Source organism: Acipenser ruthenus, chromosome 39, assembly GCF_902713425.1.
Source record: "Acipenser ruthenus chromosome 39, fAciRut3.2 maternal haplotype, whole genome shotgun sequence".
Classification (NCBI taxonomy): domain Eukaryota; kingdom Metazoa; phylum Chordata; class Actinopteri; order Acipenseriformes; family Acipenseridae; genus Acipenser; species Acipenser ruthenus.
In genome coordinates, this window is record NC_081227.1 from 5,885,137 (window position 1) to 5,900,243 (window position 15,107).

The 15,107-nt window shown below is 42.1% G+C and overlaps 2 protein-coding genes across 30 annotated transcripts in view; both read left to right on the top strand.

Moving 5' to 3' along the window:
* Nucleotides 1-5,983, top strand: part of LOC117397143 (pleckstrin homology-like domain family B member 1) — a 74,258-nt gene extending 68,275 nt beyond the window's left edge. For 18 of the 27 annotated variants that reach the window (XM_059009813.1, XM_059009820.1, XM_059009819.1 and 15 more), the window contains 3 exons: nt 330-359; nt 1,422-1,457; nt 3,142-5,983. In XM_059009813.1, coding sequence (XP_058865796.1) covers nt 330-359; nt 1,422-1,457; nt 3,142-3,282 — 207 coding nt within the window. In that variant the 3' untranslated portion in view covers nt 3,283-5,983. Of the gene's footprint in view, nt 1-329; nt 360-1,421; nt 1,458-3,141 lie in introns of those variants that run through there. The other 9 variants (XM_059009814.1, XM_059009816.1, XM_059009832.1 and 6 more) reach the window with 5 other exon arrangements.
* Nucleotides 5,984-7,298: 1,315 nt separating this feature from the next.
* Nucleotides 7,299-15,070, top strand: LOC117397129 (uncharacterized). Of its 3 annotated transcripts, none has more exons than XM_059009758.1 (13): nt 7,299-7,746; nt 8,155-8,245; nt 8,650-8,793; nt 9,572-9,670; nt 10,054-10,162; nt 10,362-10,427; nt 10,942-11,079; nt 11,295-11,353; nt 11,612-11,816; nt 11,933-12,079; nt 12,662-12,782; nt 13,131-13,243; nt 13,617-15,070. In XM_059009758.1, the coding sequence occupies exons 2-13, from the start codon at nt 8,199-8,201 to the stop codon at nt 13,719-13,721; spliced, it is 1,353 nt and encodes a 450-aa protein (XP_058865741.1). In that variant the 5' UTR covers nt 7,299-7,746; nt 8,155-8,198; the 3' UTR covers nt 13,722-15,070. The 3 variants fall into 3 exon arrangements, with proteins under 3 accessions (XP_058865741.1, XP_058865740.1, XP_058865742.1); XM_059009757.1 differs by having other exon boundaries at nt 8,180-8,245; XM_059009759.1 differs by having other exon boundaries at nt 8,180-8,245; nt 11,298-11,353.
* The last annotated feature ends 37 nt before the right edge of the window (nt 15,071-15,107 follow it).

Sequence of the window (15,107 nt, forward strand, 5' to 3'; positions counted from 1 at the left end):
CTCTCTCTCTCTCTCTGTCTCTCTCTCTCTCTCTCTCTCTCTCTCTCTCTCTCTCTGTCTCTCTCTCTCTCTCTCTCTCTCTCTCTCTCTCTCATTTGCCAGTGTTTCATTTGCATTTTCTATTCAAAGTTACTGCTTTTTTTCCACAGATCTCTGCACGCTGCTTCCGTTATTCACATGTTTGTTTGTTTGTTTTTTCACCGTTCTAAATGATTTTGCTTTTCTTAGGCACTTCTCCTCGGTTGCTCATTTCTCTCCTCTCTCTCTCATTCCCTCTGGCTGCCCCCATGCTCTTCCTCTCCCTCCTCATCTTCTCGTTCCACAATCAGAAAGGATTTTTCAATCTGAATTTGGTGAATGTATGTATCACTCTGTGTAAATACAGTGCGTGTCTGTTTGAAAAAAGAAAAGAATTACCAGAATTTGCTCCGGTTCACACCACTGTTAAAAAAATATGTATTCAGTTATGTTAGGGGTTGCAAAGTTCTTTTGTAATTGTAATGATCTCTATATTTTTGAATGGTGAAATCTTTGCCCTGGAGCAAACACTCTAGTAAGCGTGTGTTTTGTCATGTTTGTGCTGGTATATATACCGTACTGTATGTCTGCGTGCCTAGGTGTTGTATCTGCTAATCTGTCGGAGAGTGCAATAGAAAGTACGCTCTCAACTTGATTAGTGGTAGCCACCACACACTGATAAACTTATTATGAACCATGAAATCTAAATAAAAAAGACGAAAAGCTGATATGAAAGTGTATATAATCTGTTTATATAGAGGCTGTTGTGGTTGAGTGCAAGACATACACTCGAAGTAAAGTTGCTGCTAATAGGCTCCAAATGGGGATGTGACTTAGAACAGCAATCTCAGCTTTCCACACAGCGACACTTCAGCACCATCTAGTGGCAGATGATGCAAGTGCACTTTCTTTACTCAAACAGCGCAGGTACTGTTTGTCATGTTACAAAGCTGAGCAGCACCTGTCCCTTCTATACACACACATAAAAAAACAGTGGTCTGGTCTGTAGTTCTCTTATCTGTAGGAGGGTTAGCTGTCCTATCCCCTATACGTCTGTCTTAGGCCTATCTCCTAGAGCAACTCAGGCCCCTCATGGTCTATTCCAGTCCATGTTTGTTCTCCAACCAGATCCTAAATGAGTTAATTGAACTGGCTAAGGGTCAATTAACCAATTTAAGACTGGATTGGAACAAATTTCTGGACTGGGACAGTCCTTGAGACCAGAGTTGGAGCCCACTCTTACAGGTTTGTCCCTTATACAGTATGTCTGATGTGTCCCGTCCACTGTATACCTGTGTTGTTGAGTCCGTTTGTTTTTACTGCGTAGGTCTTGTCTGTTTCTTGTCGGTGGCGGCAGTGTTTGCCTGTAACTCTCTAACTTTCTGAACTGTTCTACCCAGCAGATCACAGAGCTGCTCCCAGCTCAGTTTCGGAGAGAGGTCTGTCTTGATTGCTGCTGTTTGTTGGGTCTCTGATTTGGATGCTCTGGTTTAAGATTGCTTGGTCTGACACTCCTTCAGTTTCAGTTTTAATGAACTTATTTGCCTGTTGGTTCCTGTTTTAAATCTTGTGACCGCCAGGAGCTAGTTAGTTAGAGAGGCTAGGAATCGCCCTCGGTTACACAGCTGCATGACTGAAGTATGAACCAGCCTTAACAGATAAGAGCACAGCACTGCAGGTGAAGTTTACATTGAGCCTAATCCTTCATGCCTGATCTCACTGGGAGTCTTTGCAGTTACTGCGTGCAGCAGGTCTGTGCATGTTGCAACACCAGAACGATGCACTGATGCAGGTGTGGTTTTAGTAAAGCTAATGTATTGAGAGGCATGAGATTTGGGAATGTTGAAGACTCTGTATGATTATAAAAGAGGAATCTTGTCCCACATCTAAGGGGGTAATTAAATCTAGTTTCATGAATCGTACCTGCCATGCACTTCTGTTCACTACAGTATGTAGATCTGAAGTGTGCAGCTTTGAAAAGACACACACACGTTACAGCATATATATATATATATATATATATATATGCATTATCAGAAAATGCATGTGGTTCTTTCAAAACTGCACAAGTGACACCAGCACAGTGAACTGAAGTGATCAAGGGGTACGGGTTCTGAAATATAAATTCATGCTCTATATCCCATTGTAAATGCATCTTGGCTTGCTGTGATTGGAATGAGTTTGTGCGTGGATGGTTTGCTCCGGGGTAGAGTCTCTGCAGAATGAACGCATGGCTGAGTTGTTTCTCTGCAAGCTGTCCTGCAGTCTACAGCAATCAAACGGAACCTCATGGTCAGTTAGACCCGTGCTTTGAGAAGGGTCTTGTTTTGTTGTTTAAGTAACAGATGAACAGCTTTGCTTTGAATACAAACACTTTCTGGAAACAGTCCCTTTGTGTGTCAGTGCCACAGGGTTACAGGACCGTCAATCAATCAATCAATCAATAGATCAATCAATCAGTCTTTATTTTATATAGCGCCTTTCATAGTGCACCACCATCACATAGCGCTTTACAAGGTACAGTAAAAAACAATGCATAATACATTAAATACAGTGAAAAGCAATGCAATATACTAACTACAAGGTTAGGATGTGGAAATTCTAAAACGTTGTGGATGCATATGTCATATAGAATCATAAGAAGATACAGTGAAAGATCAGGAGTAACAGAGACACAACAGTATGTGTATGTCATATAAAATCATGAGAATAAGATACCACTGTTACCACTGAAATTATTACAGATCTGGTTTTACAGCCTCGGCCACATGAAGTCACAGCAGCATGTGTGGAAATGTACTTACTAGCCCCCGTATGTGTTTTTTATACTGGGTGATTTTTCAAGCCAGATGTAGTGTGTACTAAGTCCATGGAAGGGTGCTGACATTTTATGTGTAACAAGCTGTTTTGACTTTGTTAGTAATCAAAATTATCTCAAAATATGTTCAAGTGTAAATCTCTAAAGGTGTTTAAACGTTTCAGGAGGTTTCAGGAAACACGTACAGGAATCTAACACCTCCACTTTTATAATGCCTTGCATTTGAGCAGAAACAGCCACTGTAGCAGTAACTGTACCAGGCCTGGTCAGACTGAATTAACGGACTCCCTGTCTTGTGATTCCAGAGCCCAAACCCCTCCCTGACGTTCTGTGTCAAGACTCACGACCGGCTCTATTACATGGTGGCCCCCTCTCCGGAGGCCATGCGGATCTGGATGGACGTCATAGTAACAGGTGCCGAGGGATACACGCAGTTCCTGAACTGAGGAGGAGCTGTGAGCTGGAGGTCACTCCTCCACTGGAGCCCAGCTGCTGAGTCTTGGACAGCTTGAGCAGAGATGCAGACTGCTACAGATTCTACAAGTTTTTTTTTTTATATATATACATCAGGAACTTTTTAAATTTTTTATAATAACAAAAAAAAAAGACTTTGTTTTGCTTTTTAAGGGAGGACCCATGACTGGATGTCTCGGAATGCAACTATAGCAAATCTAGGCCCAGGGTTTCAAAGCCTGAAGAAAGGACTAGGCCGCTGATGTCGGTTGTCAAGGGAGATTTTTTAAATTTCATTTGTATTCTTTTGGATAGTTTAACAGTCTCCCTTAACAAGAATTCACACACTGTGACGCTACATTCTTTTGGGACGTTTTATTTTTCAAGTATATAGACGATGTTCAACTGGATTATTATACAAGCAACTGAAACAGACAGACAGGGAAAGAGGTGCCAAACCTGGGCTGCAGAGACAAGTTTTTTCCATGGTACCTAACTTTTTTTTTTTCCAAACAAAGAACATTTTTACTATGAAAATCAAAAATCCTATTTATTAAAGCAGGAGGGCAGTATATATTCCACCAAAGCAGACACACGTTTGGATGTGCAGCGGGTACTTTTTATATAACCCAAGTAAATAAATAAAAAAAAAAAATAGTAACATGACTTTTATAGAAATTCTGTGCGACAGGGTTCACTGTGTCAGACTCGCACACACACAGTGTTTATGAGGATTTTGCATTGACTCTTGTACAGTATAGTGCAGATTTACTATTCAAAACTTCAGAGGGGCCTTGGGAGGATGTGTGAAATATACATGTTTTTAAACACTACAGGGACATGGCCTGTGTCCTCATGAAGTAGGTTTTGTCAGGTTTTCCTACCTTTTTGAGGACTTTTTTGGGCTACACACACACACACACTGACACACACACACACACACACCAACCACAGAAAGTGTGTCAACCCATCAGAAAGAAGCTCTAAAGGCTGACGCTTGACCTGAGCTCGCTCTCCCCTGCGTGGACGTGGCACACTCCACTGCCAGGCTGGACTGAATGCAAGACAACAGAGACTGAACAACTGAACGCTGCCTAACGACCTCGCTTTACTGGAGGAGTCCTGAACCTCTCCGGGAACTGTGCCTTTACACTTCACCACGCCAGGGATTTCTGACTGTAACGCTTGTGCAAGCTCGCTGGACTTCAAGAGACAAATGAATAACAATAATAATAAAACTGATGGCGACTTTGAACGGGGGGCTGACAGCCGTTCTTGGTTCATGACATTCAAACTTGTATATAGAGGATATATACAAGTATATATTCGTGGTATACGGTTTTTAAAGTAAATCACAAGCCCCGACACAAGTATATATTGAAAATAAATAGCAATAAAATGTGTACATTTTTTATATAAAATCAGTTAATTCAGGGATTAGTTTACCTGGCGGATCTTTACTTTCCTTGTCAACAGACTGTGCTGCGACGCGGATTAATTTCAAACTGAGTTTATGGCCTCTTAGCAAGTCTGTCAATTCACATTCTGTCTGTTTGTTTTCTACAATTCACATTCTGTCTGTTTGTTTTCTACAATTCACATTCTGTCTGTTTGTTTTCTACAATTCACATTCTGTCTGTTTGTTTTCTACAATTCACATTCTGTCTGTTTGTTTTCTACAAATCGCATTCTGTCTGTTTTCTACCTTTACCGGTTTTAATGCAGCGGCTACTGGCTGTTTGGATGAGGCAGACACAGTCAGATCGGGAACTAGCGTTTCTTGACTAAATTCGCTCTCAAGGAAATCTGAGTAAAAAACATAGAAATTTGAAATGATTTCAGACATTTTATAGTTGTTATAAAGCACGTATAGGCGGCAGTATTGTTTGAATACCCCGAAGCGCAGCCCCGTCCTGAATTTCAACAGCACAGGAACGTAAGCAGACACGTTCTAAACTAGTCCTGGTAAGCGTGGACAAAAATAAATCTCACGCTGAGTATACCCACGCTAGCAGTGTCTGGGCTGTCTGTTTTGTATTATGGATACCAATATGAATAAAATGTGCTGAAGTGAGTCTGGTGCCGAAGTTTCCTTTTAAAATGCAATTGTTCTGATGCAGTTTGTAACATACCATGCATAAAAGAAAATCCTTATTACTGCAATGCGTACTGCAATTGTTAAAATCGTTCAGAGATTTGATTGAGTAGACCTCATTCTTTCTATAGTATTTTTTGTTATTTTTCAGCATAAAGAAACATGATGTATGTATGTGATTGGTATGTGTACTGTGTCCTTCAAGCAGGTATTAAAACACAGCTTTGACTTCCGCCTCCCAAGCCCCTCTGTTCAAACACGTCTGGAGTTTGTGTTGTGAAAGTTCCAAGGTGTTTTTGTTGCTTCTTGTCAAGCCCATCCATTAAAGATGGTTGTATACACTGCAAGTCACGCAATATTAAAGATGGTTGTATACACTGCAAGTCACGCAATATCTAATCAGATGCTTAACTAATTGAAATGGGCAACTAATTGAACCTTTTTTTTAAAGCCATTATGAACTCCAGTGCTCTGGGTGATATTTATGTAAAGGGAACATTGACCTGAAACAGCTTGCTGAACTGTCAAACTTTGGAAACAAGCGTTCAGAAACTTTTGTGTTTTGTATTTTAAAAATAAAATATCTATTGGCAAGCGAATCCTGTGCAAAGTGTGAGCGACTATTATCTGTATCAGAAATGTGTATGGATGAATGATTGATTATATATATATATATATATATATATATATATATATATATATATATATATATATATATATATATATATATATATCTCTATAGATCTATATATATATATATATATATATATCTATAGATATATACACACACACTGCTGTGCAAAAGTCTTAGATATGTTGCATTTTTCTACTCTGATGCATTATGAGCATCAACAATTTACTCAAAGCCTCCATTAGTGTTTTCTACTATTATAACAACCTTGACTTGCATAAAGATGGAAAAACATTGAGTGAAATAACTCGCATCACTCGATTTTCAAGGTGTGGTATCTGAAACATAATCAACAAGTACAGAGAAACATCATCTGTAATTGTTCAAACCCAGGACTGGAAGACCCAAAACGCTGTCTAACAAGGATGAGCAATACTTGAAGATAATAAATATCCTTAAGGAATAGAAAGAAGACAAGCGTTGAATTGACAACAGGACTGGCAGAAGGCACAGGTGTCGTTGTCCATCCATCAACAGTCCAATTTCTGTGTTCTTGTGCATATTTTAGCCTTTTAGTCTTGTTCCCCTTTCTTAACAGAGGTATTCTTACTGCAACACATCCTTTAAGTCTTGATTTCAAGAGTGACCTTCGTACTGTTGATTTGATGGACAACGACATTCCTGCCAGTTCTGTTGTCAATTCAACCCTTGTCTTCTTTCCTTATAAATGTGTTCCCATAGTAAAAGCACAGCAAAGTGTAACAAAGCATGGAAAACAAAGTGAAGCAGTGTAAAGCCCAGAGAAATATGATAAAGGATTTATTTATTTATTTATTTTTTAAAAAATTATATATATATATATAATATATATATATATATATATATATATATATATATATATATATATATATATATGGCAAACTGTGGTACATGCATAATACAAACGCAAACGGAAAACTGTGAAGATAAGACGTTTCAAGGTAGGTAGATTTATTTATTTATTTATTTATTTATTTATTAATTATTATTATTATTATTATTATTATTATTTAATAATAATAATAATCAATTGGTCATTTAGCAGGCGCTTTTATCCAAAGCGACTTACAGAGACTAAGGGGTGAACTACACATCAACAGCTTCTGCTGCAGAGTCACATAAACCGATTAAATGCATGCGGATTAAGACTCTTATCTGGGCATGGTTTTTAACTTTGCCAAGCAAAAGGAAACATCTCGAAGAGCATTTTTCTTCGTTAGCGAATGTAAAACACCTCTCGTACTGAACACGAGTGGGGGGGTTAATAGATTCTACATTGCTGCGGGATCATTACTGTATGTATACCAAGAATATAGACGCGTCGAGCAGAGCGAGTGGAGGGACTGCGGCTAAAGTTGTGTCTGTATGTTAAGTTTCTCTCACATACACAAAGAAGGCTGTTAGTTACCAGGCTGATCCTTGTATCCAATGAAGTGCAATCACAGACCAGCACCCGTGTGTGTTGCAGCTGCGAGATTTAAAAAAAAAGAAAAAACAACAGTCACAACAGCCTGTTCTCGAATACAATCGGATACAAAGTAAGATATACTGTACACTAATGAAATAAAAACGATCATGTTTTTATCCCCCATTGGATGCCGATTGCCAAGAACCGTAACTTTGTTATCAGTCTCGTACTGAAGAACAAGGCCGAGTTCCAACAGCTACAGAAGATCGGGTCGAAAGATAAAAGTGAGTTCATCGATTCCGTTGTGGGACTCGAACAGCGTCTGCGTACATGCGGGTGTTTTGTTGACTAAATGATGTTTGTATATATGATCACGTTTAATTTAAATGCACTGCAAAATAATTAAATATTTCTATCAAACCACACTTTTTAATACTAGTTGCATATTTAACATTAAAAACAAACGATAAAATACCGGTTCGTATGGTTTATAAGAAAATCGATTAATTGGAGCTTTTTTATGATAAGCATTTAGTTATTTAAGTTAGCAATATGTAGGCCCTAATGCAATATTTATTTGCGTTAAATATTTCATTCAATTAAATTATTTCTTTCATTCCTTTACGCCATAAACTTATATAATACATACACATAAACCCGTATCATCCCAGTAACAGTTGCGTTTCTAATAGAATAATCTGCGTCTGCTCTACACAGCAGACCACAGCCAACTCTGATGGCATCGAGCAGAGCGGAAAAGAACTGGTCTGAACTCCAGGAAAGGTAAGACTGTTGCCTTACAAGTTCCATGCGTCACATCTATGATCCCTCCTCCTGTTTCCTCTGTGAACAAAATCAGTCCTGTTTTGAATTCCTGTTTCACATCCTGAATTACAATAGTTTACCAGTGTTTTTGCAGCTTTTCCTGTGGGTATACAATGCATTTCCCATAGTGCTTATCTGTGCTTCACCATGCTTTCACTATGCTTTATTACATTTTGCTATGCTTTTCCTATGGTAAACTTGTATAAAGGTTGGCACAAAGGATGACGAGGATCCAGGCTGATTTCAATGGAGAGCATGCTTGTATCCCTACAGCGCTACCCCACCAGTGCTGTACAATACTGACTTCATTTGAAACTACAGCGTTAGTGCAGTTTGCAAAAAGCTGTTTTCTTCCCCCCCAGTTTAAACCGTGTTCGTCAGCAGAGGGGGGTGGTGCCCAGGACAGAATGGGACAGTCTGCTCTCCAGCGGCACCAACCTCCAGCCCCCTGTCTCTGCCAGTCAGCGCGGACAACGGCAGGTGCGCTCCACTCCCTACCTGCCCAGGTAATAACGAGACGCCCCATGCAGGGGGCTAACTGGGGCTTGAATCAGGCTTAGACAACCTCATCTTAGCTCTTAGGGGGCAGCAGTCCATAATGCAAAACCCCCAGACAAGTAAGTGACAACCAGTGAATGTATAACAGGAAAGCCACCAGCTCAGGGCTATTGGGTTAGAGTTTGGGTTTGGGTTGTGTTTAAGGCTTTTCAAGGCTAGGTACCTCCTTATTGGAGTGCTCTGGTAGAAAGGACTAGCATTGGCTACAGTTTACACTCTCAGGTACTCTGTTAATGTGGCTGTTCCAAGGGTTTGAACATGTATGGGAGAATTTTGCCATATCTAATCCCAAAGACGTGGAATTGTTTCTATCATAGTATGAAGATGGAATTGGATCATCTTTCCTTGTCTGGTTTTAAAGATCGTATCTGGGACTTGCTTAGACCCTTCAGCCAATGCTTCTCCTGCAGTCCACACTAACAAACAACCCTCTGTCTCAAAGGGTGAATCTCCTGATTAAATACATGAATGCAGTGCTACTGGCTTTGCAGTCCTCACTGTACGAGATCTCTTACTCAATAATAAGACACACCCTACACACCATGTATTAACTTGTATAGCAGGCTATATGCAATGTTTAGCATTTCAGGAGTGCGTGTGCTGCAAATACTTCAAGGCCTTGCACATCATCAAGGATGGTTAATATCTGGAGTAGCTCTTTGTGACTTCAGTTTGGACTTGGTAGCTAAATGTCTGGCCTGAGCTACAGTGTGTCTCTGTTTCCAGTCTGACTGCTGGAGACGGGTGGGATCAGACTCCGACAGACTTCCACAGAAGCAAGAGAACGCCGGAGCAACCGCTGTCAGCAGGGACCGCATCGGAGAGGTGAGCGAGGCAAGAAGATACATGGAGTAATACTGTATCAGCGTCTTCTCATTGTGCTACATTATACAATGCAGGGATGGTAATAAGACTCCCATTCCCGTCTGATCCATTCCTGGTTTTACTACGAATTTAATCAGACACACCTGAGCTTGTTACCTACACACTGTGGCTAATCAAGCTCGTAGTAAAACCTGGACTAGATGGAACTGCTATACGCTAAGTCTTACTGCCATCCCTAGAATGTATTTAAGCAATACAGAATGGGCTTCAACAAAACCGCCCCTAAACTTTTAAGAACAGAGCCCTGTATCTCTCCGATTGTCTTTGAATTTGCTATGTTGAAGCGATGACGGATCAGACGTGTGTTTCTGTTTCTTGCTCAGAGGGGGGAGAGTCATGGAAGACCTCACCGCCAGACCCAGTGTATTTCCAGTGCAAAGAGGAGTCATGAAGGGGCTGGAAACCCTGGAACCCAGGCAGCCTCTGCTGCAGGTAAGAGGGGTCACTCGCATGCGAACATGGGCATGCTGCACTGCACAATCTGCAAAGGAAAGAGAACTAAAGTAAGGTGAGCGTTTAGCCAGTCGGAGTGCTCTCTCTGTTCTCCCAGTACCTCACGCTGTTAGTTAATACTCCACAGTGAATAATCCGTTTATTAGTGTTGATGATCTTGTTTTTTTCTCCACTTTAGATAGTGAACACAAGGGAGTTAGAGACAGAAGCAAAGGCACCAGCAACACTTTCAAACAGACACAGGGTGAGAGGACTTTCTTTTATATATTGTATCTGTTAATGAGTGAAGGCATAGCATTGAGGTGTCCTGTACTGTATCGATAGTTCAAATCCCACCAAGCAGCAGTACTGTATCTGTGACCCCTCCTTAGAACAATACACCTGATAACTCCTCTGTCAATCACAGCCTACCAGTCTTAAAACGTTGAAACCGTTTCAAGCACGGATTGATTCAGTGGTCAAACTCCAGTCCTCGAGGGCCGCAGGGTCTTCTGGTTTTCATTCCAGTTTATGCTCTCAATTGACTTAATTTGACCTAGTTATTTGTTCAGTTGGACATGTTTGTCATTGAGAGCTCAGGTGGAACACAGGCCAGAAGAAACTGCAGCCCTGCTTTAAACTCTTAATACAGAACCAGCTGGTTTCACAGACCCTGGTTAGCACTGATCTTGGACTGCCTTGCCTAACGTTAGCTAGTCCAAGACCCGTGCTAATCTGTGACACCAGCCGACAGAGTGAATGAGATTCTCTGCTGGCAGGACTGTGCTGCTGCCCTCTACTTCACGGAAAACAAGCGGTTTGCCTGGGACTGTGTGAATTCCTTTATAGCGGACGTCCTGTCTGACGAGCTCATCCCAGACCTGCTCATTGAGGTGTTCTCCAGGGACTCTGTGCAGGTACGACCTGGTTTTAATCTGTCAATCACAACATGCACGAGACCAGCTTCACCACCTGGTGAATGAACAGTGTAAGAATCAGCAAGACGCATTCCAAAGTAGTCCTGGTAAGCATGTTATTCCACGCCAGGTATACCCACGCTTGTGATATAAACAGAAATATCCTTCACCTGTCCCTGGCATTGCCAATACTGTGTGTCTCTGTATTTATCCAGCAGAGCTCTCCGGTGAAGTTCCCGAGCACAGACTCTGTCAAGAAGCAAAGACAGTCAAAGTAAGTCCAAACACTTTTGCAGCATCTTCAGAAACGATTAAGAATGCAACTTCGAGACACAAGGTCCAGAGTGTGTGTGTGACACATTAACAAGCAAAAATGAAGAGTGTAAATGACAACGCTTTCCTCTGTTAATAGACTCTTTGTATCACTTTTAGCATCTCTCTTTCCTTTTTGAAGACTGTGGTGCAGACTACTTTAACCGGGCAGGATTGAAAGTCAGAGCCCAGCCCAGTGTGTGTGTTTGTGTTTCCCCAGCGCGGGGTGTGTGCAGGAACACACTTCACGCCTTCCCAGCATGCTGTTCGGGGAGCTCCTGCAGGAAGTGATGCTGGACGTGTCTGCCGAGGTCCTCAGGAGTTCCGTCAAGGGTTTCGTTGACAGTCACCTGACCAAGGCAGCCATCTACGACAGCATGTCTGAGATTGTGACTGAGACAGTGCAGGAGCTGATCCCAGGACTGGTGAGTGTGTTTCACAATCCAATTGAACCCATCCGCTCTTCTCAAAGCCTCTTGGGGGATTGGGTACCCCTGTTGTTTAATGCCCCTCTTCCCCCACACTGCCCCCTTGCTGCCAGGTGCGGGAGGTGCAGGCGGGGCTGGCAGTGGACAGCGTGCTGGAGGAGGAGCTGCTGCCGGAGGTGGTCAGTGAGGAGGCCAGGACTGTCGTTCTCTCTGTGCTGGGGGAGCACGACTCGGAGATCTCCAGACTGCAGCTCGCTCAGGTACACCGGACAGCACCCACACTCACAGGCAACGTTACACTTCGAACAGAGGGTGAGACACTTCTTCACACAGAGAGCGGTGAGGGGGTGGAATGGATTACCAAGCCATGTTGTTGATGCTGAATCACTGGGATCCTTTAAGACCCGACTTGGTTTTGAGATCCACAAACTACTAGGAACCGGATGAGCACTGATGGACCAAATGGCCTCCTCTCATTCGTACATTTTCTGTCTTATAATGCCTGTCTACTACGACTAAAAATGAATCTTACAACCTTTTAGCTGGTCGCCCACCAAACCCATACAGTACAGTACAGTTATTTCTTGAAGTTTATTGAAATGCATTCTATATTGCTTACTAAATGGGGAGCACTGTTTAAGGAATGTCGAGTTCACTCACACAGTTTTTGAATGACAGTTCTACATGGTGTGTGCTGGTGCCTAGTTTGTGCTTCTTTGTTAATCTGGCGCCTGAATTTGTCTTGGTGTTTCCTGCATTTGGGAAGCCCTGTTCCTCACCCGTCTAACTGGAACCCAACCTCAGCTGCTGTGTTGCTCACCTGTGTGTGTCTCTGTGTGCAGGTCAGCCGCTACGCTGCCCGGAGGCTGATGGACTCGTTCCTGATGGATCACCTGGTGGCGCTGGTGGAGAACCACGGCCAGAGCTTCGTGCAAAAGGAACAATCACGGAAGCTTTTAGACAGTAATAATCAAGGCTTTGGTGCTTATCTCACGTTAGCAGAACAACATTGTTCTCCAGACTCTATTGCACTGCAGTGAAATCAATTGTTCCTGCCACAAGTTTGCTTCCTGTGTTACAGGTAATAGGACCCCAAAGGTCACCTGGACGCACATTCCGTGACAATAGAAAACTATATGGGGTCAGGTGGGGATCCTTTTACCTGTAGCACAGATTCTTAGTTTCTGCCATTTGCACTTTTCCCATAAAACCTGCATGAACAGAGTTTAATCTGTTATCTGAACTTTGCTCAAGTGTAGTCCCTGTGTAGGTCAGAGTAAGTTATTTCACAAGTTTACCTTCCTCACTCAGGCTGGATTGTGAACACCCTCTTTCACCAGTACCACAGTGTCCAGAGGCAGAGAGACGCCACTCTGGAGAACGTGCTTCTCAGGCACCACCATCAGAAAGTTTTCACTGACGTGGTGAGCATTTTTATGCATTTGTATTTGAGATCTAGCTAACCAGGAGAGCAGGGGAAACACTCCTGTGCACAGTATTCTATGCAGTGGCTAATGAATATTTTAACACTTTGTTCCAGACTAATGTCAGGGTCCATTTTATACCCTGGATTGCTTTAACCATCTGCTGTCTGTGATTATCAAAAATAAGACCTTGATGCAAAGCAGTTTCCCCAGTGCTGTAAAATGCTCTAAAACCCCAGCTGTGGCTCATGGGAGAGAGCTGTAGATTGACCAAAATCAACCCCAATTCTGTGATTACCAGCGTTTGTAGAACAGCAGCAGAGCTGTGGTGGCAGTGGCTTCCTTTAAGGGATGAGAGTGTTTGTTTCCCCAGGCCCTGGATGTGATCCTGGGGGAGCTGGCTGCGTCGGTGGATGAGGACGTGGAAGATCTGCTGGAGCACGAGAGGCAGATGGAAGGAGAGGGATTTGCAGGCTGATGGGTGTTGTTTGAGACTGGGACGGCTGGCTGGCTGGGACTCTGTTGGTTATGAGCGAGCAAGCTCTTGTGCTCGGACCTGGCATTCTGCACAGCAGCGTTTTTAAGCTGCTTTCCGGACATATTTCATAACTCGACAGCTTTGCAGTGATGGCTTGAATTGTACATGCAAAAACCCCTGTTACAATATTTCTGTACACCTGTGTGCTTTGTATAAACTGTACTGTGTAATCACACACTCAGCCACAGCCTAGCATTGTGGGGTCTGGGACCATTACAATCAATATGCACAAAGGTCCCAAGGATTAGTGCCAGCAGGCTACTACACTCAGATACTAGGAGACAAGTGAACAACTAAAAGCATCTAAAGGAGCCATACTTACAAAAGTGAAATGGATTTTTATTCAAGATCATTGAAACAGTAGGCAACCAAAACCACGACATCCAACCTGCAAAGTCAAATGCATTTTTATAAGACTTAAAACATATGAATTGCCAACCAAAAATATCAGCACCTGTCCATAGATCCAGTCACGTGGGGTTACTGCCTGCAAGACACAGGAACATACGTTAGCTAAAACTACAATACAGGCACCTAGCATTTTCTAGAAGGGAGCAACACAACACGGGCTAGAGGTGCGTGACACTACAAGTGCAAGGATGAAAACAGGACTGCCATTGCAAAGCTGTTTCATCCATTTCTGGTTTTACTAAGGGTTTAATAAACGTGAGCTTGTTACCTATACACTGTGGCTAATCAAGCTAGTAACCTGAAATGCTGTGCAATAGGAGTCTTTACTACCATCCCTGAAGCGGATGGGAGGAGTCTCGGCTAGAGAGAGACAGGGAATGAATACAGCTGAAGTTACAGTTCATAACAAACATGAAGACAGTGCGACACGCAGGTAACAATTAGAGAACAATGTACCTTAGCAAGACAAACAAATGAAGTCTGTTGGAGAGAGAAACACACACATAAGAATCGAACCATTAACACAGTAAGACTCTTCAGCTGTGGAAATAATAAATACAAATAAACATTTAACACAAGACATAGGATAGAGGACAGCTGCTCTAAATAGCAAAACAAAGCACTATAGTATTGCTCCAAAACAAGGATTACAAAGACACACACTATGTCCTATAAGCTGTTGTTAATAATGCCAGACACTGTGTCTCAACAGCTGTAGTCAATAATACCAGACACTATGTTCTTGTTGCTTCTACCAACTGCTAAATACACTTGTTTATATTAAAAATCAAATAATACTCAGCTTAATACTTAAGTGAAGCCTTTGGTATAACTAGGAACCTGTGAAATACAAATAAAAACATATTAACCAGTCCAAACTTCCTCTGAATGCACTGCTGTTTTTTAATCTACCCA